This window comes from Zonotrichia albicollis, chromosome 6, assembly GCF_047830755.1.
Source record: "Zonotrichia albicollis isolate bZonAlb1 chromosome 6, bZonAlb1.hap1, whole genome shotgun sequence".
NCBI lineage: Eukaryota > Metazoa > Chordata > Aves > Passeriformes > Passerellidae > Zonotrichia > Zonotrichia albicollis.
The window spans coordinates 61998746-62026729 of record NC_133824.1 but is presented as its reverse complement, the minus strand read 5'-3'; the positions used below and the strand labels follow the sequence as shown (position 1 = coordinate 62026729).

The window sequence follows — 27984 nt, the reverse complement described above, 5'->3', positions numbered from 1 at the left end:
CAAGGATGGTTTATCTGGAGTTGTGAAAGGCCACAAATCAGTCACACAAAGCCTTCGTTCATCGAACAAAATGATTTTTATTGAATTCGTAGGATTTACAAGAAATGTACTTTTTTTTGTCTGCAGTGTTTATTGCACTGAAAAGAACCCATAAATAACATATCAGGACAATTAATGAACCAAATGAAATTCCTGGAGAGGGTAACTGGACAATTAAAGATTTTCCCCAAGTGAGGAGCTTTAGGACAAAAGCTCATTAAAAAAAAAAACCCAGTAATTGCTGTTCCATCCCTGATTTTCCCCCTGGGGTGGCACAGTGGGGCAGCCGGTGCTGCTGCCCTTCCACTGGAGCGGGTCAGGTTTTGGGAAATGCAGGATCAAAACCATTTCTTTGGGAAGGTACAGGTGTCCCCCTCTGAGTAAGCTGTGTGGAAATGAGGAGTGGGGCTGGAGTAGTAACGAGCTAAAGTACAAAATAAGGCAACTGAGCTTCACCGGGGCAGGGTGGGCAGGGCCCGGGCCGGGCTGGGTCTGTACATTAAAGCTGTGAACGAGGGCAGAGCTCTCAGGAGAGGATCCCAAAGCACTCCCTGAACGAGGCAGCTGCGCTGGGACAACGTGTGGAGCCAGGATGTGACCACTGCCCTTCAGAAATGCACAGCCAGCTCTAACACTGCAGCTGGCTCGGCACAGGGCACCACGGAACTTGCTGCTTTCTCACGGTCAAAAAAGATTAACAAACAATTCCCACTTTTTTTTTTTTTGTTGGTTTTTTTTTTTATAAACAACACATCATACATGTAGAAAAAAATATTCAAGAGGATAATAATAATAACAAAGGTGCAACGTCAACAAAAAAAGAAGCTGCCTTTTGAACCAGAAGCGTTTTTCCTGGGGAGCTCAGTAGTGGGCGCTGTGCTGTTGTTGTTGTTGTTGTTGTTGGTACCACTGCTGCCGCTGCTGCCGCTGCTCCAGCTCGCCCAGCAGCGCCTGCCGGAACGCCTCGTACAACTTCACGATGCGCTCCAGCTCCTTCATGAACAGCAGCTTCAGCATGCCCTGGTACGTGTCCAGGTCAGCCAGCTGGAACAGCTCCCACTTCAGGATGTGGTCGTACCTGCGGGAGATACGAGGGTGGGTGAAAAATAGGGATGGTGGTTGGAAAATTTTCAAAGTTTAGTGGTGATAAAAGGGGTTACAGTAATAATAATTTGGACAATTAGGGTTTAGGACAATACGAGACAATAAAAACAAAGAGTTATGGGGGTCTGGGTACCTTTTCTGGGCAAAATAAGGCCAGAAAAGGCCCCACGTTAACAGAGGATTAACCCTTAAAAGCACCAGCCTGTTGCATATTCATACAGCTCATCCATGGTGCATAAATTCCATTCAAACCCAGGATTCTGGCTGGGCAGTGTCAGCTTCTTCCTCTGAATCCTAAATGGCATCATTCTGCCCAAGTGAGGCAGGAAGGAGTTCATTTCTCCTGATAATGGAGCAATAAATTCTCTTTCTCTGAAAGATTCAGGTGTCCTGTGGCTGCTATCTCAGTGCCAGTCCTTTCTGAAGAAAAATATCCTACATAGCACAGTTTCTATTTTAACATTTTTATAACCTAAAACTCTATTTAACACAGCACTTAAGAGAATTAACACAGCATCACTTTCTAACACCACACATATAACATTCACTTGAATATTTGCCAAAAGCCAATCATAAAATACACATTTTTTACATTGTGGGGGTGTTCACAGGGGTCCCAGGGCGAGGGAAGAGATGAGAATCTTGATTCCATGTTTCATTTCATTTTACTACATATATTATATGAAAAGGGAATGATATATTAAAACTATACTAAAAGAATAGAAGGAAGGATTTCAAATGGAGATATTTGGAATAATGGAGATATTTGGAATAATGGAGTTGTTTGGAATAATGGAGATATTTGGAATAATGGAGTTGTTTGGAACAATGGAGATTTTTGGAATAATGGAGATATTTGGAATAATGGAGATTTTTGGAATAATGGAGATTTTTGGAATAATGGAGATATTTGGAATAATGGAGTTATTTGGAACAACAGAGTTGTTTGGAATAATGGAGATATTTGCAACAATGGAGATATTTGGAATAATGGAGATATTTGGAATAATGGAGATATTTGGAACAATGGAGATATTTGGAACAATGGAGATATTTGGAATAATGGAGATATCTGGAATAATGGAGATATTTGGAATAATGGAGTTGTTTGGAATAATGGAGATATTTGGAATAATGGAGATATTTGGAATAACGGAGTTGTTTGGAATAACGGAGTTGTTTGGAATAATGGAGATATTTGGAATAATGGAGATATTTGGAACAATGGAGATATTTGGAATAATGGAGATATTTGGAACAATGGAGATATTTGGAATAATGGGAGATATTTGGAATAATGGAGATTTTTGATGCAGCTGAGGCACAGGAGCACGGATTCACCTGGCTGCAGGCTGAGGCTGGAATATCAGTGGATTTCTGGAAATAAACTGCACTCCCCACTGAAATTCCCATTCCAGAGACATCACAGGAATTTGATGAGGAATTTGATGAGGAATTTTATCAATTTCACTACAACTCACCACAGCCTCTGTATTAAATTATCCCTGATTCTGACAGGGCTGCACTGCTAATATCTTTTTTTTTTTCCCAAAAAAAACCCCAAAATAACCACCTGCAGCAGTTTGGAGTTGGAGCTCTGTGGTTGAGTTTTCAGTGAAAAATTCACAAGTGAAGAATTTTCAGCAGCAATGCCCAGTGTGGATGAGCAGTGAGCCCTGGGTTTGGTGTGCATTAGCAATGAACTGTTAAATCTCAATTTCCCTCCTCTCCCCTCCCACCCTCACAGGAAGGAATTGGTTCCCATAAACAAAGATTATTTTGGTTAACACCTACTGAACTCTCTGTCAGGCTTTTTCTAACCCTAATTCTTATGCTTTAGAGGAATTTGTTAAAACAAAATCTAATATTCTTATTTTTTCCCATAATTAGCTACTCCTCTCAACAAAAACAAACAAAAACAAGCTAAATCAATTTGCAGAGCCAGGTGTAAGTAACAGATCATGACAAAATAAAACCAATTATTTCAGTGCAAAACTGTGCTAATTAAAAATTCAAAACTTTGTCTCAGCCTACTTGCTATAAAGAAATCCCTGCTGAATTGTTGAATTTCTCTCATGTTTGTTTCTCAAGTTTCAAGAAAATATCCAAAATAATCCACACAACACAGGCTGAGCTATTTAAAAATTTACACTGGATGTGCCAAAAACCTCAATAAATGAATGGATCTGCAGCCAAAACCTGGAAGGATTTCTGGGATACAAATCCTACAGGAATTTGTGTGGAGCCCCAGTGTTCTGGGGGTTTTAGGGCAATTTAAATTTTATGGGCTGCTGGCAAACCCAGCAGTAACAAGAAATAATAAAACTCATTCAAACTGTGTCAGTAGGAGCAGGTAATAAAAAAAGGAATTTTTTTAGTGGAAGTCACTGAACACCACAGCTTGAATTTGCAGTTCCAGGCTGCTGGAAAACTGAATTTCTCCATATTCTCCTTAAGAACAGCACATGATTTAATAATTATTACACCACATTTGGGATTTTATTGCTTTCTATTCAGTGTTACTGCACCCATTAGAAAATCTCATTTCCTGATGCTGACTCAAACCTTTTTTGGGAGGAGACTCCCTGTTCCTGCAGCAGCTTTTTGGTTTTTTTTTTTTTGACAAAATGATTTTTTTATTAGCCTTTGGTTTTTTAATTCTATTTCTTGAACAGAAATATAGAAATATAGAAACAGAAATATAGAAATAGAACCCTGGATCCCTGAAGTGTCCCAGGCCAGGCTGGATGGGATTGGAGCAGCCTGGGATGGTGGAAGTGTCCCTGCCCATAGCAAGGGTGGGAGTGAATGATTTTTAAGTTCCTCCCAATCCAAATAATTTCATGATTCTGTGATTAAAACCTCTTAAAGGTGGAGGAAAAGCTGTGCTGTTTAAATAGAACTAAAAGAGACATGAGGAAGTTCCACCCTAGAAATGTTTCACATATTTTCTGAGCTACTCTGGTAAAGCAAAACACATCCTTCAGCCTGTGACAGCTTTGTGGGAGCTGCACAAAGTGATCACTCCTGAAAGAAAGCAAATTAATGTGATAAACATTTGGTACAACTCTTCCCTCAGCCTAAAAACCAAACACAGCCCAAGCTCTGCTGCCAGCCACAGAAATTCAATGTTTTTGCATTTTCAGAGGGCAAAGAAGAGAAGAAAAGGCAGATTCTCACTTGACAGGAGCCCTGGCATAGACCTGGAGCCAGTCAGGGATCTCAGCACTGTGGTAGGGGTTGGCAGGGACCAGCAGGGCCTGGCTCCGCTCCGGGGGCTGCGGCTGGTAGGACACGGGGGGCGGCTGGTCATAGCGGGGCACGCTGCGGACACACGGACACCGACAGAGGGACAGGGGACAGGGGACAGGGTCAGCACTGGGCACACAATGCACCCTGCAGGCACCCAGTCCTCAGCATTGCACACACACTCACATTTCTGAGCATTGCACACACACTCACCATTCCTGAGCATTATACACAGACTCACCATTTCTGAACATTATATATACACAAATTCACCATTTCTGAGCATTACACACAGACTCACCATTTCTGAATATTATACACACACTCACTCATTTCTGAATATTATATATACATAAACTCACCCTTTCTGAAGATTATATACACACTCACCACCCCTGAACATTATACAGATTCACAATTTCCAAACATTATACACAAACTCACCATTCCTGAGCATTACACACAGACTCACTATTTCTGAACATTATACACAGATTCACCATTTCTGAACATTATTCACACACTCACCATCTCTGAGCATTATATCCAGATTCACTCATTCCTGAGCATTATACACAGATTCACTCATTTTTGTGCATTATACACAGACTCACCATTTCTGAATATTACACACACTCACCATTCCTGAGCATTACACACACACTCACTCACTCCTGAACATTCTATATACACAAACTCACCATTTCTCAACATTACACACACTCACCATATCTGAACGTTATACACAGATTCACCATTTCCAAACATTATATACACAGACTCACTCATTTCTGAACATTATACACAGATTCACCATTCCTGAACATTTTACAGACTCACCCTTTATTTCCGAGCATTATTCACACACTCACATTTCCGAGCATTATACACAGATTCACTCATTTTTGTGCATTCTACACACACTCACCATTTCTGAACTTTATACACAGATTCACCATTCCTGAGCATTCTAACAGACTCACCATTCCTGCATATTACACACACTCACCATTCCTGAGCACTATACACAGACTCACTCACTCCTGAACATTCTATATACACAAACTCACCATTTCTCAACATTACACACACTCACCATTCCTGAACATTATAGAGATTCACAATTTCCAAACATTATATACAAACTCACATTTCTGAGCATTACACACAGACTCACTATTTCTGAACATTTTACAGACTCACCATTCCTGAGCATTATTCACACACTCACATTTCTGAACATTATACAGATTCACCATTCCTGAGCATTATACACAAACTCACCCTTTCCAGCATAATACAGATTCATAATTTCTGAGCATTATAACAGATTCACAGAACAGATTCCTGAATATTATACTCACACTCACCATTCCTGAGCATTACATACACACTCCTTTCTGAACATCATATATACACAAATTCACCCTTCCTGAGCATTATACACACACTCACCATCTCTGAGCATTATGCACAGACTCACTCATTCCTGAACATTATATACACAGATTCACCATTTCTGAACTTTATACACAGACTCACACTGAGCATTGCACACAAACTCACCATTTCTCAACATTACACACACTCACCATTTCTGAACTTTATACACACATTCACTCATTTCTGAGCATTATACACAGATTCACTCATTTTTGTGCATTATACACAGACTCACCATTTCTGAACTTTATACACAGATTCACCATTCCTGAGCATTATACACATACTCACCATTCCTGAACATGTTACAGACTCATCCTTCATTTCTGAGCATTATACACAGATTCACTCATTTTTGTGCATTATACACAGATTCACCATTCCTGAGCATTCTAACAGACTCACCATTTCTGAATATTATACACACTCACCATTCCTGAGCATTATACACAAACTCACTCGTTTCTGAACATTATATATACACAAACTCACCATTTCTCAACATCACACACACTCACCATTCCTGAGCATTATACACAGACTCACCATTTCTGAATATTATACACACTCACCATTTCTGAATATTATACACAGATTCACCATCTCTGAGCATTATGCACACACTCACTCATTTCTGAACATTATATACACAGATTCACCATTTCTGAACATTATATACAGACTCACACTGAGCATTGTACACAAACTCACCATTTCTCAGCATTACACACACTCACCATTTCTGAGCATTATGCAGATTCACAATTTCCAAACATTATATACAGACTCACCATTCCTGAGCATTACACACAGACTCACTCATTTCTGAACATTATATATACAAAAATTCACCATTCCTGAGTATTATAAACACACTCACAATTTCTGATCATTACACACAGATCCATCATTTCTGAACATTACAGACTCACCACTGCCAAAGCTGCTGCTGCTATTTTGGTGAAATTCACCTCAGCCCCACTCAAACACCGGAGCTGTTTTTAAATCATTTTAAAAGTATTGATTTCTATAATGCACAATTTAACAAGTCAGGACTGATGTGGATTCAGGCAGCAGCTGATCAGAGTCACTCCACTGAAAGACATCCCCATATATTTATGTTTTGTGCCACAAGGTGAAGAACTTTCTCTTCCTGGGTATCAGCAGAACAGACTGAGCAGCAGAAATTAATAATCTGGATTAATAATGTAACAATTACCATTGGATTTGGGGCATATTGACAATTAACAGTTGGATTTGGTATGTATTTACAACTAATGTAAATAAATACTGTAAATACTTTGGATGTATTTACATCTGGTGTGTATTAACAATTAAGATTGGATTTGGGGCATATTGACAATTAACTGTTAGATTTGGTGTATATTAACAATTAACATTGGATTTGGTGTGTATTAACAATTAACTATTAGATGTGATGTATATTAACAATCAAAATTGGTTTTGTTGTGTATTTACAATTAAATGTTAATTTGCTGTATATTAACAATTAACACTGGATTTGGTGTGCATTTACTGTTATTTTGCTGTATATTAGCAATTAACTTAATTTGGTGCATATTAACAATTAACAGTTGGATTTGGTGCATATTAACAATCAAAACTGGTTTTGGTGTGTATTTACAATTAAATGTTAATTTGGTGTACATTAACAATTAAGATTGGATTTGGTGCATATGGCCAATTAACAGTTAATTTAGTGCATATGACAACAGTTGAATTTGGTGTATATCAACAATTAAGATTGGATTTGGGGCATATTGACAATTAACTGCTAATTTGCTGTGTATTAACAATTAACATTGGATTTGGTGTGCATTTACTGTTATTTTGCTGTTTATTAGCAATTAACTGTTAATTTGGTGCATATTAACAATGAACAGTTGGATTTGGTGCATATTGACAATTAACTGTTAGATTTGGTGTAGATTAACAATCATAATTGGTTTTGGTGTGTATTAACAATTAGCTGTTAGATTTGGTGTAGATTAACAATCAAAATTGGTTTTGGTGTGTATTTACAATTAACTGTTAGATTTGGTGTACATTAGCAATTAAGATTGGATTTGGTGCATATTGACAATTAACTGTTAGATTTGGTGTATATTAACAACTAACACTGGATTTGGTGTGTATTTACTGTTAATTTGCTGTATATGAACAATTAACAATTAATACACACCATTAATTTGGTGTGTATTAACAACAGTTGGATTTGGTGCATATTGACAATTAACTGCTAATTTGCTGTATATTAACAATTAACATTGGATTTGGTGTGGTATTAACAATTAACTGTTAGATTTGGTGTAGATTAACAATCATAATTGGTTTTAGTGTGTATTTACAATTAAATGTTAATTTGGTGTACATTAACAATTAAGATTGGATTTGGTGCATTTGGCCAATTAACAGTTAATTTAGTGCATATGACAACAGTTGAATTTGGTGTATATCAACAATAAAGATTGGATTTGGGGCATATTGACAATTAACTGTTAGATTTGGTGTATATTAACAATTAACATTGGATTTGGTGCATATTGACAATTAACTATTAGATGTGATGTATATTAACAATCAAAATTGGTTTTGGTGTGTATTAACAATTAAATGTTAATTTGGTGTAAATTAACAATTACCATTGGATTTGGTGTGTATTAACAATTAACTGTTAGATTTGGTGTAAACAATTAAGATTGGATTTGGTGTGTATTAACAATTAAATGTTAATTTGGTGTACATTAACAATTAACACTGGATTTGGTGCATATTGACAATTAACTATTAGATTTGATGTATATTAACAATCAAAATTGGTTTTGGTGTGTATTAACAATTAAATGTTAATTTGGTGTGTATTAACAATTAACATTGGATTTGATGCATATTGACAATTAACTGTTAGATTTGCTGTATATTAACAATTAACACTGGATTTGGTGTGTATTTACCGTTAATTTGCTGTACATTAACAATTACCAATTAATACACACCATTAATTTGGTATGTATTAACAATTAAGATTGGATTTGGTGCATATTGACAATTAACTGCTAATTTGCTGTATAATAACAATTAAGATTGGATTTGGTGAGTATTAACAATTAACTGTTAGATTTGGTGTAGATTAACAATCAAAATTGGTTTTGGTGTGTATTTACAATTAAATGTTAATTTGGTGTACATTAACAATTAACATTGGACTTGATGCATATTGACAATTAACTGTTAGATTTGGTGTATATTAAGAATTACCATTGGATTTGGTGTGTATTAACAATTAACTGTTAGATTTGGTGTAGATTAACAATTAACACTGTATTTGGTGTGTATTTACTGTTAATTTGCTGTACATTAACAATTACCAATTAATACACACCATTAATTTGGTGTGTATTAACAACAGTTGGATTTGGTGCATATTGACAATTAACTGCTAATTTGCTGTATATTAACCATTAATATTGGATTTGGTGTGGTATTAGCAATTAACAGTTAGATTTGGTGTAGATTAACAATCATAATTGGTTTTGGTGTGTATTTACAATTAAATGTTAATTTGGTGTACATTAACAATTAACATTGGATTTGGTGTGTATTAACAATTAACTGTTAGATTTGGTGTAGATTAACAATCAAAATTGGTTTTGGTGTGTATTTACAATTAAATGTTAATTTGGTGTACATTAACAATTAACATTGGACTTGATGCATATTGACAATTAACTGTTAGATTTGGTGTATATTAAGAATTACCATTGGATTTGGTGTGTATTAACAATTAACTGTTAGATTTGGTGTACATTAACAATTAAGATTGGATTTGGTGTGTATTAACAATTAACTGTTAGATTTGCTGTATATTAACAATTAAGATTGGATTTGGTGTAGATTAACAATCATAATTGGTTTTGGTGTGTATTTACAATTAAATGTTAATTTGGTGTACATTAACAATTAACATTGGATTTGATGCATATTGACAATTAACTGCTTATTTGCTGTATATTAACAATTAAGATTGGATTTGGTGTGTATTAACAATTAACTGTTAGATTTGGTGTAAACAATTAAGACTGGATTTGGTGTGTATTAACAATTAACTGTTAGATTTGGTGTAAACAATTACCATTGGATTTGGTGTGTATTAACAATTAAATGTTAATTTGGTGTACATTAACAATTAACATTGGATTTGATGCATATTGACAAATAACTGTTAGATTTGGTGTAGATTAACAATTAAGATTGGATTTGGTGTGTATTAACAATTAACTGTTAGATTTGGTGTAGATTAACAATTAACACTGTATTTGGTGTGTATTTACTGTTAATTTGCTGTATAATACACACCATTAATTTGGTGTGTATTAACAACAAAAGTTGGTGTTAACAATTAAGATTGGATTTGGTGCATATTGACAATTAACTGTTAGATTTGGTGTAGATTAACAATTACCATTGGATTTGGTGTGTATTAACACTTAACTGTTAGATTTGGTGTAAACAATTAAGATTGCATTTGGTGTGTATTTTTATGTCGTTTTATTTCACGTAGGAATTCTGAGTGGCTGAAATCCCCTATTTTAAATCTTGGCTGGGATGACAATTGCTATTTCAGCCACTCAGAATATTTCAGACACCCAGAGCTCCTGCAGGCCCATCAGACCCTGAGTGCACAGCTCAGTTATTTTCTCACCCCCTGTGCTGTTTTCCTGCAGCTCTGGTTGCTCCTGCTCCTAAACCCCAGCAACACCGGACAAACAGCAAAAAGCAGCAAAGCCAAAAATATCATTTTTTTTTTCTGTTTGATGCTACAAAACCATCTCCTGTGTGGGCAGGGCAGGTGGGAGCTCACCTGGGAGCACAGGGGTGCTTGTACTGAGCCCTTTTGTTGATGTGATCCACGTAATAAACGCCAAACTCCGAGGACTCGACGCGCTCCCAGCCCGGGGGCAGCCCCTCACGCTCCAGGGGGTGGCTCCAGTGCGTGGTGTTGGTGTTGTGGTCGATGTAATATTTCCTTCCTCTGATAGTCCAGTCCACTGACCAGCCAGGAGGAAGAGGTAAATCTTCAGAACTATGATTTGTTAAGTTTCCTAAAGATGTAGCAGCAACTCTCCCAATGCCTAAAAAAACGAAGAAGGGAGATCGGGGTTTAGGGAGAGATTTAGAGATGTTATGATTTTTGTTAATGAGTTATTATGGCTGCTTCATTTATCAACAAAAACAAAGTTAAATTTCATATATCAACCAAAAAAAACCCCAGAAGTTCAGAAATTAGAACTCTCCAGACAAATCACTCCCAAGGCTTTTCAGGTGAACCAGACAAGAGCAGCAGCAGGACGAGGTAAACAAGGGATGAGCAGGGTTGGGCTCCAAGAGCTGCCAGGAAGCAGCAGCTGATGAAATTCCCTCCTTTTCCCTGGCATTGATCCAGCACCAGGTCTGAGACTGCTCAGCAGCTCTGAAATGTGGGATTTGTTGTAACACTCAGTGAGAGATGCCCACAGAAGCAGCTCCTGTCCCATCCCTCCCCAGGGACACTTGGGAAGAAATAAAACTGAGCAAGCACAGAAAACTCAGAAAAAACATCCCCAAGACACCTCAGTGACAATCAAGAATTTTAATCAAGATTTCTGCAGGTTTCTTCCCATCCCTGGGAATTTGTTACCTGCTGGATGTGCTGGGCTCAATTCAATTCCCTTTAAAAATTCATTTTGAGGAGTTCCCCTCCAGTCCCTCACACTGCCTACTTTGAATGAAAATCCCAATTTTCTTTCATCCCACAGCCAAATGCATCCACTCAATCCCATTATCAGCAGTCTGTGTGTTGCTGTTTCCCACAGCCAGCAGAAGGGATTTGGGAGATTTTTACACTTTTTTACAAGTCAGAATTCACCCCCACACACATTTACTGACAGGAACACACCCCCTGCTCCTTTTCTTTTCAGGAATAACATTTTGGTGGGGTTATTTTCTGAGAGAAGGGAAAGGCAGAGTCTCTCTCTTCTAAAATCACAGCCTGAAACCTGGGGGAGCTATATCCTAACAGAATTATTATAATAATCAAACTTACAGGAAGGCTCCAAAACAAGGGGATAAATAAAAAATACATTAAAATCCCTCTCACAAACATCCTCCTTTCAAACTTGCTGCTCATCCTTGTTGTGTTCTGAAGTGTTTGGCCTGGAAGGATTTCCTGTGGTGTCAGGACTTACCTGTGTGTCCATCTTTAATTGGGATTGAACAACCCAGAGAATTCTCAATTGCAGAGAAATGAAACATCTGGAACCTTCCTGACCTTTGGGAGGGAAGCTGGTTCAGCTCCACATGCCAGTGACAAAATAAAAATATTTCAGCTTCTTCAGAGAGCTGTGTTTGGGCCAAACAAACTCAGGATTTTCCCCCATTTTTTGGCTGAAACTCTGGGATGGGATTTCATGGGTGTGGAAATTGTGATTGTTAAATCAGCGCTGCCAGGAGAGCTGAACACAGAAATCTGGGGGGAAAATCAGTATTTTTCTGTTTACTGCTAAAACCTGCACATTCCTGTATTTTTCTCACAGTTCCTCCTCTTTAATAATAGCCTTAAATCCATATTTATTTTTACTGAAGGTAAAGGTTAATGATTCCCAACATTGGAAGAGGAGCCACCCTCTGCACTGAAGCTTTCCTGACACATGGATTCTCCCAATGCCACTTATTTTTCATTTCCACCATGCAAAGAACAGAAATAACACCAGGTCACAAATATTTTATCCATTCCTTTTGCCATTTTCATTAAAAGAGCCAAACCATTAAAATAAACTTGCACAGCTGCAGAAATGACCAGTTTTGAACAATGTTCCACTGACATGAAATCAAAGGCCAGACTGATAAAATGATGGTTGTAATAATAATTTTTTCCCTTTTATCATAGATTATATTGGAATATTCTCTCTGCTGCAAGTTTTAAGATGTTGATATTCACAGGGCCTTAAAGCCATCGACCACTGTGGCATGAAAATCAGCAATTATTAAAATGGAGACATTTTTTCCTATAAATTAATTTTTTAGAGAACAAAATTGTCTGTTGGTTTTCCTGCTAAACCTCAGATGTTGGTTTGTGGGGGGATGGATACACACATGAGAGAAAAACTCCTCCTATAGTTTTGAACAGTAAAAAAAGAGGAAAATTCACTTTTATATATATACACAGACCTGTAATTCCAACTAAAGAAAATTCCAAAGAAGAAAATTCCAAGAGAGCCTCAATCCATGGCGAATTTCCAGGAATGCCATTTTCTGCATTTAAATTCCAGGTCAATTCTGAGCCCCACAGCTGCACAGAGGATTTTCCCTGGATTGGGGGCTGGCACCAGATTTATGGGGCACAAATAGAAAAGCTGAAGAGTTTTTATACAAATATTTGGTGTAAAACTTGGGATTTTCCTCAGCATGTTCATTGTAACTCTCAGGGTTTTTTTGCTCACACACTCCTCTAGCTGTAACAAATAAAAATAATTCTCATTCTTATTGCTTTCCCAAGAAATCAAGTTAAATTATCCTCTTTTCCCAAATGTCTCCTTTCCTCTGCTGAGGGATGAGCACTCTCTGGAGTGGCACTGTCAAATCTCAAGGATGGTCAACAATTAATTCAATTTATGGATTTGTAAAACATTGTCAGGCCTCATCTGGTAATTCTGTTTATAATAATATAATAAATATAATACAATAAAGTAATATAATACAATATAATGTAATGTAATGTAATGTAGTGTAATGTAATGTAATGTAATATAATATAATATAATGTAATGTAATGTAATATAATGTAATGTAATGTAATGTAATGTAATATAATGTAATATAACATAATGTAATGTAATGTAAAGTAATATAACGTAATATAATGTAATGTGATATAATGTAATGTAATGTAATGTGATGTAATATAACGTAATATAACGTAATGTAATGTAATGTAATGTAAAGTAATATAATGTAATATAATGTAATGTAATGTAGTGTAATGTAATGTAATGTAATGTAACGTAATGTAATGTAATATAATGTAATATAATGTAATGTAATATAATGTAATATAATGTAATATAACATAATGTAATGTAATGTAATGTAATGTAATGTGATGTAATATAACGTAATATAACGTAATGTAATGTAATGTAATGTAAAGTAATATAATGTAATATAATGTAATGTAATGTAGTGTAATGTAATGTAATGTAATGTAACGTAATGTAATGTAAAGTAATATAATGTAATGTAATATAATGTAATATAATGTAATATAATATAATGTAATGTAGTGTAATGTAATGTAATGTAATGTAATGTAATGTAGTGTAATGTAATGTAATGTAATGTAACGTAATGTAATGTAATATAATGTAATATAATGTAATGTAATATAATGTAATATAATGTAATATAACATAATGTAATGTAATGTAAAGTAATGTAATGTGATGTAATATAACGTAATATAACGTAATGTAATGTAATGTAATGTAAAGTAATATAATGTAATATAATGTAATGTAATGTAGTGTAATGTAATGTAATGTAATGTAATGTAAAGTAAAGTAATGTAATGTAATGTAATGTAATGTAAAGTAATATAATGTAATATAATGTAATGTAATGTAGTGTAATGTAATGTAATGTAATGTAACGTAATGTAATGTAATGTAATGTAACGTAATGTAATGTAATGTAAAGTAATATAATGTAATGTAATATAATGTAATATAAAATAATGTAATATAATATGGGCTGTTTTTTGTTTCAGCTGCTGTTTTTAAGGAACATCAACACTAAACTTGAGGCTTTAATTTTCCTTCCATTTCTAAATCAAATATCTTCAATTTAAGGTTTTGAATTCTCAATTCTGACTTTGAGCAGCACATTCCAGTGCACTTTATCAATGCAAAAATTCCTTCTCTTACAAACCCAAAGAAATCCCAGGTGTGTTCTTCACTCAGGGAAGTTGTGGTGAGGAAGGAACAAGGAACTGGGAATGGAGTCAGTGCTTTCCCAGTAAAAGGGATTTTTCTGGAAAGAAATCCAAAGCTCTGGAGCAAAGATTCCCAGCAAAGAGCAGGTAAAAAGAGCAGCAGAGAGATCCCATCCCCAGCATAAAAAGGGCAAAGAGCAAATCCAGAGGAGAAAATTCCACTGGGGTAGAAAATGCAGAGAAATTTCAGAACTCCCCAGCAGCGACTTCACCCAAATTTCCAAAGTGTTGCAGAATAAATCTTGCAAAACACTCTTTGTTTTCAATTAGCCCAATTGTCCTGAGAGCCTTTCCAGGATGCCAAAATCCTCTCCCTTCCCCTCATCAGAGCAGGAAGAGAAGATGAACAAAGTGTTTAATTTGAAAAGAATAATTAACAATAAAACACCAAATAATCTCCAATAACTCTCCTGTTCAGCCAGGTCTGCAGTTCCCACCTTTCCTAACCCTCTCCACAGCCTCTGAAGGAACTTCCTGAGCACAAGAACCTTTTGTTGGAGGGAATGGGGTGTTCCAAGCAAGCACAAACTCACAAATAGGAAATGACAGGAAGAACTCTGACAGCACCAAGAATTATGCTGCAAAATTCCTGCAAAATCAGCACAAAAGAGAAAAAGGCAGGAACTGCCGTTTGTTTAAAAATGAGAGAAGGGTACACACAGAAAAATAAAAATATGGCTGTTTCAGCTCTAAATGGCTCTCATGTCATAATCTGCATTTATTTTGCTCTTACATTAAACAAGTTTGCAATTTTTCATGGGTACAACTCAACAGATGAACCAAAAGCACAGAGGACTCTGTGTTAAATTGCTTTTTCTCCTGTGACATCCCAGTGAACTCATCACAATCCACCAGCAGCAAGTGCCTTTACATTGAGAGTGTTGATTTCAAGCTCAGCAATTGTCATAGACACAAAGAATGGTTCAGCTTACCGCTCACACAGGCACAAATAACTCTGAGGTCTTGGTTACAAGTTAGTTCCAATCTACACTGAAGGTATAACTTCAACCACAGACCTCCCCAAAACTTTAACCTAGAAGAGAGGAAAGAGATGGCGAGGAAAGACAGGTAAAAGTCTCTTAGAATTAAAAGTTTGAAAAGGACACTCATAATAATAATAAAAAAAAAAAGAAATTAAAAAATTAAGAAATGTCACAGAGGTAGCTAAATGTATAAAATTAGGAGGTATCTCAACTGAAAATATTGGTCAGGAAAATCAGCAGCAGTGGTGAATGCGAAAGGAAGTGAATGAGAAACGAAGTGGATGAGAAATAAAGTGAATGAGAAACAAAGTGAATGAGAAACGAAGTGAATGAGATGTGGGAAGGAGGAGATGGCAGAAGTGAAGCACAGGGAGGGAGCAATGCCATGGAAGGACAGGGCAATGCTGAAACAGAAACTGCTGCAAAGCCAGGGCTGCCTCAGCACTGCCTGGACACTCTGAAGGCTCCAGAAGAACGTGTTTGTAACTTCTCCTATCCCAGAGAGGAGAAGCCCAGCTCAGAGTGAGAGCTGATGTGGGATCTCAGCAGCTCAGGACTGAGGTGTCACCGAGAGCACCCTTGGAGGGCTCGGGAGTCCTGGAATGTTCCAGAAGTGTCTGGTGGCTGGACTTTGATCCTACACAGGAGACGACACCTGTATGAGGATAGGAGGGTTTCACCGGGGTGAATGGTGAAGGGATTGGTTAATTAGAGGGTGAAACACAGGGTTTAGGATTTCTGTACAGGGGGGTTTAGAGAAGTAAGATGGAGGAATTGGGGCGTGTCCTGTCCTTCTTCTTCTTCTTCTTCTCCTTCATCTTCTGTGGTGATGGTGGCACTTTGGGATTGGTCATTACTAAAAGTGCACTGGGCAATAAGGGTGAAAGGTATTGGGGAAAAATGATAAATATTGTATATGTAACTTTGGGTATAAAGATAGGTGAGTGTGCTCATGGCTGGCTGCTGAGCAGAGCTCTGTCGGGCCGAGAGAAAATCTTTTAGATAAACAATTAATAAACACCGAGACCGAGAAAAGAACTGAAGCCTCTTCTGTTCCTTTGAAACACGGGCTGCCCCAAGGCCACCCCGGGCCTTTCCAGGCCCTCCAAACAGCCGAAAATGGGACAAGCTGAAATGCACAGACACCTCTCCAGCTGCCCAGCTCGGGGTGAGCCCCACGATGGCAGCAGGGCAGGGACACCGGTGCTCAGCAGCGGCCCCTGCTGGGGAACGCACCCACACACACCCGCACTGAGCCGCCACCTCCGGGCAGCGTTTACACATCCAGCTAAAAACCACATTGTCCACTTGGAACCACAGGGAATTCTGGCATCTCCATGAAGAGAAACAACAATGGAGACAAGGAAAGTAATTTAGACAAAGGCAGTGAAAGCAACAGGATCTGGAAATGCAAGAAGAAACAAGGAATTGCAGAGATATTTGGGGAACTCAAGGAAAACACTGAAGCTGTGAAGGCATGGGATGGTTCAAATCAAAAGAAGCTGAATGGTGAGATGAAGGAAGTAACAAAACCTAAAATTTTCTTATTTTGGACCATATAATTCTTTAAGAAAAAAGAGAAGAGGATTTTAGGTGTTCAGATGGAGATGGAAAAAAATGGAGGAAAGGGAAACCACTGGCAACTGAAAGGCTCAGCTTTGCCTGTCCCTACCAGTGCATGAGATTCAATACTCACCCAGCACCAGACCTGTGTAAAACTTGTTCAAAATATGAAACGTTAAACTATGAGAGTCAATGCCCAAACCAAGCAAACAGGAGCAGCTCCTCTATGATTTCCAAGGCTAAGGTCAACAAACAGCAGGGGAAAAATCTATTTAGGAAGAAGATGTTGCTACAATTGAGCAAACTGTGGAGCTCCTTTCACAGATTTGCTCTATGTCCAAGCCAGAGCTCCATTTCTGGGAAGCTCCTCAGCAAACCCAGCTGCTGATTAATTCTGAAGGTTAAACTGAGGGATTGCTTTGGGAAATCCTCCCCTCCTCCCTCAAACACCCCAGCACAATCCCAGTGCTCGTTCCCTGCACAGGTAAATGTTTGATGCCTGCTGGATGAGCAACAATGCAGAGATGCACCCAAAATCCAGCCAGAGCAGAGATATTCACATTTAGAAAAGCAAAGGAGGATTCCAATCACAGGCCTTAAACCCCAGCAGTTGAGAATTCCCATTTCCATGAAGTGTTTGTGTGGTGAAGGAAGCACAGGGCACTGACAGGTTTAATCCCACACATTAAAAGCTGATGTTCCTCCTGGCAGGTCCCTTGTTCTAGACAGGATTTTGTTTTATCAGACACTAATCACAATTTTGTTTATAGATTACAGGTAACAATGTATTTCATATTGAAGGTACATTATTTACAGTTTGTTCCCAACTCCTCCTTGGGCCTAATTTTTGTAATATCAGAGTCAAATATTTCAGAAAAGTAATTCTTCCTTATGCTGTTTAGTTTTAGGAAACAAAAAAGTTACAGTGAAACAATCATATTTACAAACAAATTTAAAAGCTAAAAGAAAGGAGTCAAGGATTAGGAAGTAAATTTCAACACTAATTAGATGCCAATTTGCTAATTACACAAAGCAGTCATTCCTCCCTATGACTATTTACAAGGAATTATTTTAATTATTGAGGTCAAATTCAAACAATGAAATTAAGTAATAAGATGATACTTAAAATTTAATTATAAAAACAATAATAATAACAATGCTGCAATGTTGTATTTTAGAGCTGTTGGTTATTCTCTACACCATGAAAACAGGAGATGTTCCCCAATGAATAAAATTCCTTGCTAGCCAGCAACTGATGTGTAGAGGAGATGCACATTTGCCTGGCATTAAAAACCTCAAAATTTCCTAGGCCTCAGCTCATTTACTTAGGAAAATAATCCTGGTTTAAATCTAGTTTTTCTTTTTGGGTATGTGTGAACAAACCCTTAATTCCAATTACCTGGCATTAGAAACCATATGTGTGAACAATCCCTCAATTCCAATTTCCAAAACTGATGTGTAGACGAGATGTACACAAAACTTGCTTGGCCTTAGTCCACCTACTTAAGAAAATAATCCTGGTTTAAGTCTTATTTTTCCTTTCTGGATATGTGTGAACAAACCCTCAATTCCAAAACTGATTTGTTAGAAGAGATGTACAGATGCCTGGCATTAAAAACCCCCAAAACTTGCTTGGACTTACTCAATTTATTTAGGAAAATAATCTTGGTTTAAATCTGCTTTTCCTTTCCAGGTATGTGTGAACAAACCCCCAATTCCAATTACCCAAAACTGACATGTAGATGAGATGTACACAAAACTTGCTTGGCCTTACTCCATTTAATTGTGAAAATAATCCTGGTTTAAATCTTATTTTTCCTTTCTGGGTGTGTGTGAACAAACCCTCAATTCTAAAACTGATGTGCAGAGGAGATGTACACAAAACATGCTTGGCCTTACTCCATTTAGTTGTGAAAATAATCCTGGTTTAAGTCTTATTTTTCCTTTCTGGGTATGTGTGAACAAACCCTCAATTCCAAAACTGATTTGTTAGAAGAGATGTACATTTGCCTGGCATTAAAAACCCCCAAAACTTGCTTGGACTTACTCAATTTATTTAGGAAAATAATCCTGGTTTAAGTCTTATTTTTCCTTTCTGGATGTGTGTGAACAAACCCTCGATTCCAATTACCCAAAACTGATGTGCAGATGAGATGTACACAAAACTTGCTTGGCCTTACTCCATTTAATTGTGAAAATAATCCTGGTTTAAATCTATTTTTCCTTTCTGGATATGTGTGAACAAACCCTCAATTGCAATAACCCAGCCTTAGAAACCATAGGTGTGAACCAACCCTCAAATCCAATTACCTAAAACTGATGGGCAGAGGACACATACACAAAACATGTTTGGCCTTACTCCATTTAATTGTGAAAATAATCCTGGTTTAAGTCTATTTTTCCTTTCTGGATATGTGTGAACAAACCCTCAATTTCAAAACTGATTTGTAGAGGAGATGTACAGAAAATTTGCTTGGCCTTACTGCATTTATTTAAGAAAATAATCTTGGTTTCAGTCTAGTTTTCCTTTCTGCATATGTGTGAACAAACCCTCAATTCCAAAACTGATGTGTAGAGGAGATGCACATATGCCTGGCATTAAAAACCCCCAAAACTTGCTTGAACTTACTCAATTTATTTAGGAAAATAATCCTGGTTTAAGTCTATTTTTCCTTTCTGGGTATGTGTGAACAAACTCTCAATTCCAATTACCCAAAACTGATGTGTAGAGGACACATACACAAAACTTGCTTGGCCTTACTTCACTTAGTTGTGAAAATAATCCTGGTTTAAGTCTATTTTTCCTTTCTGGATATGTGTGAACAAACCCTCAATTGCAATAACCCAGCCTTAGAAACCATATGTGTGAACCAACCCTCAATTCCAATTACCTAAAACTGATGTGCAGATGAGATGTACACAAAACCTGCTTGGCCTTACTCCATTTAATTGTGAAAATAATCCTGGTTTAAGTCTATTTTTCCTTTCTGGATATGTGTGAACAAACCCTCAATTCCAATGACCCAAACCCCAGAAATGCCATGACAAAGCAGCTCTGTCCTACACACCTCAAACACAACCCCCATCATCCACACTCCCCAAAGTGACACCAAAACTGAATTTTTACCAAAAGCACCAAGGAATCCTTACCTGAAGTGTGCCTGCCATGATTGTGGGACATCCTCTGGAAAAGATCACTGTTGTGTTCATAATACCTGTAGTCCTCGTGCAGGCGCTCGTTCAGCGGACGTCTCCTGTGGCCATCGTAGAAGTGCTCGCAGTAATACCCGCGGGCATCGCCGTTCTCCAGCCCCGCGCCCGCCTCGGCCAGGAAGGGCTGCGAGGAGGAGCAGGAGGAGGAGGAGGAGGAGCCGCCGTACTCCCTGGGCACCTCGGCCAAGCCGCGGGCCAGGTACGATGGCGCCGACAGTCTGTTGCTCTCTCGCCTCAGGATCTCGTGCGGCGGCCGCGGCACCGGGCTCCGCAGGAAGCTCTGGTTGCGGGACACGAGGCCGTCGCCGGGGCCGTAAGCGGAGGCTGCGGGGTCGGGAGGGCACAGGTCCGTGCGCCGGGGAATGGTGGGGCCGTGGCGGATGAACGAAGGCATCAGATCTGCCGGGGAGCACGGGGACAGGTGAGAGCCCTGTCTGTGTGGGCAGTGATTTACACGCTGAAACCGCGGAGATTCACCTAAGGCACCTCTAATGTGAAAAATGGGTATTTTGTGATTGGCTGCTCGCAAATATTCAAATGAATATTGTATGTGGGGTGTTAGAAAGTTCTGCTGTGTTAATTCTCTTAAGCAGTGTGTTAAATATAGTTTTAGGTTATAAAATATGTTAAAATAGAAACTGTGCTATGTAGGATACTTTTTTTTAAAGAAAGGACTCACACCAGATAGCAGCCACAGGACACCTGAATCTTTCAGAGAAAGAGAATTTATTGCTCCATTATCAGGAGAAATGAACTTCTTCCTGTCTCACTTAGTCAGAATGATGCCATTTAGGATTCAGAGTAAGAAGCTGACACTGCCCAGCCAGAATCCTGTGTGTGAATGGAATTTATGCACCATGGATGAGCTGTATGAATATGCAACAGGCTGTTGCTTTTAAGGGTTAATCCTCTGTTAACGTGGGGCCTTTTTCAGGCTTATTTTGCCCAGAAAAGGTACCCAGACTGTCTGTAACTCTTTGTTTTTATTGTCTCACATTGTCCTAATCCAAATTATTATTACTCTAATTGTATTACTATTTTTATAACCATTCTATTACTATTAAACGTCTAAAATTTTAAAAACAAGTGATTGGCGTTTTTCACATCCAACACCTTCCTGCAGGGAGGTTACAGCCAGGTGGGGTTGGTGTGACAGAACCACAGGACACAGAATTCAGCTACATCAGGGAAGGGACAGGTTGGATATTAGGAAAAAAATTTCACTGAAAGAATAGTAAAGTACTGGATGCTCTTCCCAGGGAGGTGGTGGAATCACCATCTCTGGATGTGTTAAAAAAAGATTTGGTGCTGTAGTCTGGGTAAGGTGTCAAGGCATAAGTTGGACTCAGTGATCTCAGAGGTCTCTCCCAACCTCATCATTCTGTGATTCTGTGTAACACCTGTGTAAATGTGGTGGTAAAACTGCAGAATGTCCAGGTGCAGCAGAAACCAGCACATTGCACACCAGGAACCCACTGAGCAAAACTGCAGCTGCAATAAACAAACCAACCCCAAACCCATCAAAAAAAAACCACGCAAGAAAAAAAAAAAAAAACAAACCCAAACCACCCACACTGTGCTGTGGCTAAATCAGTCAGGGTTCGTGCTTCTCTGTGAGAAGGGTCAAGAAAATCCACATATCTTGGCTACTGCTTCTTTGGGAATGCTGTCCTTACAAACTGGCAATGACAAGATGTTAATACCCACAGGAATCCAAGATAGAAACAGAATTCACACTGCCCCCACTGATCCCAAAGGCACAAAGTTCAGCCAGAAAAAACGATGTTATTCCATATGCATTAAGTCCTCAAATTATCAGGGAGACATTTCACTTTCTCCTTTAGAATTTCACTGCCTCCCTCCAGTATGTGAAACATTCCTCTTCTCCCTACTTTTACTTTCAACAGTAGTTTCCCTCCAGATAAATCAATACAGATTATAACTTTCGCTTAGAACGAGGTCATTCCTATTATTAATTACCTTTTATTAGTAAACCCTTACAACTTACGGTTAAAATATGGTGCACCCCAGAAAGTGTCAGCAATAAATTCACTTATTTATTTATTGAGCAAACAAACCCATTTCTGTCTCCGGTTGTCTCTGAGACAAACACAACCAAACCCAAGCATACTTTCAGTGTGAGTTTGTGGTGTTGTGCCCAGCCCTAGGAGCACAGGGCCACGGGAAGATCCCTGCAGCCCAAGTGACCTCACCAGGTTGAGTCACGGAGAGGACCTGGAGCATTTTTTAGGCAGGGATTTTATGCAACTGCCTGGCGGGACAGTTATCTCATCCCACAGTGCTCCGATGGGGAAAACAAGCGCGGTTGTGGAAGGAGCGGGCTCGGGGATCCAGGAGCCGCAGCCCCGAAGCTCCCCCGGGCCACAGGGACCCCTTCCCTCCTTCCCTGGGCCCGGCTGCTCCGAGCCCCGGCCAGCCTCACCCTGGAGCTCTTGGCTTCAATTAAAATCAATGCACACCGCCCGAACCCCGGCCTGCTGAAACTGAAGAACCGGGCACCGAGAATATCATAAAACCCACAAAAACCACCAAGTTCGGGCACGCTGAGCGCCCGCTGGAACAAGGCGTGCAGGGCTCCCTTTGAAACTCGGCTTTCCTTTCAGTTTTAACTTCCCTCCGTCATCTCCCAGGGCTCATAACAGCATCAAGCACATATTTACAGGGAGAAATAACCCTTACACACATTTACAGGGAGAAATAGCCCTTACACACACCTTTACAGGGAGAAATAGCCCTTACACACACTCACAGGGATACCTCCCCCTCACGCCCCTCACCCCGCCAAGGCCGCGCAGCTCCAGGGCCCGCCGGACCCGCAGCGGCCGCACACAAAGGCCTCGGGATCGGCCCCCCGAGCCGGCGGCCCCCGCTCCCCCCGACACTCACTCCGCAGCAGCGGGCTCGTCTCCTTCTTCACGTACTTCCCCTGCACCTCGCCCGGCTTGGAGAGCTCCGTCCGCGTCTTCTTCCGCGACAGCATCCCACGTCCCGGCCCGCTGCCACCGCCCGCATGCCCGGCGCCGCTCCCCGCTCCGAAGGGCGGGGAGGGGGGGTCCGGCCGCCGCCGGGGGCCGGGCCGGGACCAGGAGCGGGGTTGGGATCGGGATCGGGATCGGGATCGGGACCGGGACCGGGCCGGGGGTCGCTGAGGGGACGCGGCGGGCGCGCGGGGCGTTGTGGGAAGGCGGCGGCCGCCGCCCTCCGGGACGGCCGCGGGGCAGCGCAGGGGAGGGGGCGCCGCCACAGCGCCCCCGCGCGGCGGGGAGGGCGCGGCCCCTCACGGAGCGGCGGGAGGCCGCCAGGACAGAAACCCCAGAATAACAGAAACCCCAGAGTAACAGAAAACCAAGAATAACAGTGACAGAACCCCACAGTGACACAATCACTGAATCGTTGAGGTTGGAAAAGAGCTCCGAGATCGGCGTGTCCGAGCTGTGCCCGATGCCCACCTCGTCACCCAGCCCAGAGCACTGAGTGCCACATCCTGGCCTTCCTTAGGCACCTCCAGGGATAGGCACTGTTAACAACGTTTTCCGTGGAGAAATTTTCTCAAATAACCCATTTAAACCTCCACTGAGGCTGTTCCTTCTTGTCCTGTTCCTTGGGAGCAGAGCCTGACTCCCCCCCCCCCCAGCTGTCCCCTCCTTGTGCAGAGCCACAAGGGCCCCTGAGCCTCCTTTGCTCCAGGTGAGCCCTGCCCAGCTCCCTCAGGGATTCTGCAGTCCCTGCCCGGCTCCCTCAGGGATTCTGCAGTCCCTGCCCAGCTCCTCAGGGATTCTGCAGCCCCTGCCCGGCTCCTCAGGGATTCTGCAGCCCCTGCCCGGCTCCCCAGGGATTCTGCAGGCCCTGCCCGGCTCCCTCAGGGATTCTGCAGCCCCTTCCCGGCTCCCTCAGGGATTCTGCAGCCCTTTCCCAGCTCCCTCAGCCTCTCCTGGGGCTCCATTCCCTTCCCCAGCTCCATTCCTTTCCCTGGACACGCTCCAGCCCCTCAGTGTTTCTTGTCATGAGGGGCCCAGAGCTGGACACAGCAGTGCTAGACCAGGGAGGACAGAGCAGGGACCCACTGTGGTCCCCTCCAGCTTTTCCCACCCCTTGATTTTGTGAAAAGCTTGCAACAAACACTCAATATTTCTGTCAATACTTCAATATAAAGGCAAAGAGTAGGGATGCAGCTTCAGCTGAACATAAGCCAAGGTGTGTTCATAACCTGTCAGGTTCTTACACTTAAATTTCATACTTTCATAATGCAAAGAGCTTTTTCATAGCCATCAAACCATCCCTTTTATTACTGTGTATACCTTTGATACTACTTGCAATATTTACAACATCCATGGGAAGAGAAGCTGTGGCTGCCCCTGGATCCCTGGAAGTGTTCCAGGCCAGGTTGGACAGGGCTTGGAACAACCTGGGACAGTGGAAGGTGTCCCTGCCACAGCAGGATGGAATTTAGGTGCCTCCCAACACAAATTATTCTGATTTTTCATGTTGGACAAAACCCAAAGGACACAAGTATGCATTGTACATTAATGTATTTTTTATGCTCATTATAAATAATGTATCAGTTGCTTCATCTCTCAGCTTTACATGATGTTCTAAGGACAATATATTACACCAGAACAAAACAAACTCAATAGAAAAAAAATAATATACATTTGTTTTCCTTTATACACAAGTTGTTTGTCATGAAACGACACCGAACAGAGATTGGACAGGTAAATGATGGAAAACCTGAGTGACAGGGATGGCATTTGCTGGAAGTAAACAAAAGGATTTTACTCTTTATCAATCCAGACTGTTCCCCCCTGCTATACCTAACATAACCTGGCTAAAATAAAAAATGTTAATATCCTGTTTCTTTCCCCAAGCAGAATTCAAACAACTCCATTTTTCCTTGTATTTAAAGTCCCACTTGTGCCGCAATGAAGACTTTTCAATCATTCTAAACTGACAAGCAGCACTTGAGCTGCGTGAATTTTGTACACCTCTGTTTAACCTGGGGCCTGTCCCCAACCTGAAATGTCTATGTGCCTTTATTTTCACAGTGATTCATAAAGTAAGAGCTGAAAACATTTAAAACACCTTCTGGTAATGAAGTAGTTCATATCTGACATGGCAGGACCTGTTGTAGGAACAAGGCCTAAAAGTTCAGTGATTTCTGACTGCAACAATAACATTAAATACTTTGGTTTTTTTTGCCTATTCTGCATAGGAGACACATTCATGCACAAAACACCCCTAATGCTTAATAAATTATGTGTTTCTATGCTTATTTTCAGTAGCCTGGGCTCTGTAAAACAGCTGCTTTTCTTCTGAGCTGCCACCCTGAACTCAGGAGCAAGGTGTGGAAGCAGCTCTGCCTTTCTCTGGGATCCCTCCCTGTGGGAAGGGATTGTCCTGAGGCACCCCAACCACTACAGTACAGCAAAGCAAAAGGCACTTCTGGGAATTAATCCACACAAATCTTCCTGTGAAATCAGAGTTTTTACCAACAGCACGTTTTCCTCCTCCTCTCTCCCGTAGTTAAGTTGGTTTTTTCTGAAGTTTAGTGAAAGTACAGCAAAGTAGGATAGGGGAGAAAGGGAAAAAAAAAAACAAAAGTCCCTTTTCCCTATTTCTGCTTCTCCCTTTTTGGTGCTGTGCTCCAGCAATGTCTGTTATAAAAGCCTGGTAACTACCAGGAGATTAAAAGAATTAGTGAAATAGTCCAGCCTTTAAATTGAGCAACATGAAAATAATTGCACAATGATTTAAGTGAAATATTCATTCTTTCTTTTTAGACTTTGGTCACAGACACAAGTAAATCAAGGTCAAGGTATGAAGTAGTCTTAAAATGTACTAGGTAATATTTTTTTTTTTTCCAAATACAGTATTTCTTTTGTTTCCTGGAATTATTTTGGAACTTTGTTGATTTCCAGAGCATGGGTTTAGGGTGTGCTCAGTTCCCACTTTGCCCTGGTACCCACACAGAGATTTATTAACATGTAACTCAGACCTCTTGGTGATGAAAACACCAATAAATCACTACTTCAGCTTTTCAAACCCTCAGATTTCTATCATTTTAAGACACTTCCAGTTTGTGAAAATATTTTTGAAGCCTCTGAAAAATCTATAAACCCTTGAATTTGGGATGACTTGGAGAAATCTCCACTACATGCAATAAGAAGAGCACAGCAGTGAAATAATTTATGAGGACTCCAATGTGATGTTATTCCATGATTCTATTTCTGTTTCCACTTTGTTGCCTGCACAAAGCAATGGAGGAGGAAAAGGAGGAGGAAAAAGTCACTTTCAGTGAGCAGAGTGTTTCCTGTCTCTAGTTCAGCCCACAACTCCAGAGACACAGGGAACATCCTCTCAGCCACATCAATAAATCCCATTTTCCATCTGCTCCTCCACAGCTTGCAGCAGTTTCACCCCAGTTTCTGGAGGAATTTTGGCTCCTGACACAATGATCTGCTTGCCAGTGGTCTCTGAGACAAAACACCGCCACCTGCCCCTCCCAATCTTGCATTTAAAGAGGTCCAGTTTCAAGTACTCCAGAAGGGCCCCAGTTTATTTTTATTTACCATGTTTAATTGTGTGTGACTGGTCTGGGGAGGTAGGCCGGGATAACCCACACCCCCTTGAGCAGGCAGCTCTCATCCAGCTGCTCCTCTGGCAAACCCCTCTGTCCTGAAGGTGTTCCCCAAAAAAATTTCATTTTTCCCCTCATCCCCAACCTCGATGCTCCTCTGGAACCTGGGCAAGGAGCACCAAGGAAATACTCACCCAAATCCAATTTGTTTTGTGCTGCTTGCCCTCAGGGTGCTTACCTCCCTCTGCTGACATTTACACCCACATTTACACCCACATTTACACCCACATTTACAGCTGATTTAGGCTGCTACTCCCTGAGTTCTTCGTGATTACACCGAATGTGTTTCTTCACAACTAATGACAGATTCTGCACTAGGATTATCACAAAAGACAAGACTTTTCCAGATGATTCCTCAGGTCAGAGCAAATGCTGCATTCCTGCAAAGTTCCATGCTCATGAGGGTTCCAACACCAGGATCCCACTGACAAAATCATCCCGGTGCCCCTCTCCATTCTTCTTTAATAAACACACGGCACTGCTTTACTGAATTTACAAATCACACAAACAAAGCTCCCAGCTCTGCTTCTCCCGAGTGACTCTTCCTTGCTTTAACTTATTTCCATGTACAAAACCAGTAAGGCCTCTACAATTCAGAGTTGTCTGGCAGCACAGCTTAAATAAAAAAAAGGAAATTATAGTCTTTATTTGCTAGTTGGGAAAGTCCTTCAGATGAAATATTGTCACAC

The 27984-nt window shown here is 40.1% G+C and overlaps 1 protein-coding gene across 1 annotated transcript; it reads right to left on the bottom strand.

Moving 5' to 3' along the window:
• Positions 1-57: 57 nt before the first annotated feature.
• SAV1 (salvador family WW domain containing protein 1) lies at positions 58-23892 on the bottom strand. Its single transcript, XM_074544111.1, has 5 exons — positions 23548-23892; positions 20578-21039; positions 10718-10988; positions 4324-4467; positions 58-1117 (listed from the first exon to the last, which is right to left on the bottom strand). Exons 1-5 carry the CDS (start codon positions 23639-23641, stop codon positions 901-903), a joined length of 1188 nt encoding a protein of 395 aa, XP_074400212.1. The 5' UTR covers positions 23642-23892; the 3' UTR covers positions 58-900.
• Positions 23893-27984: the final 4092 nt, after the last annotated feature.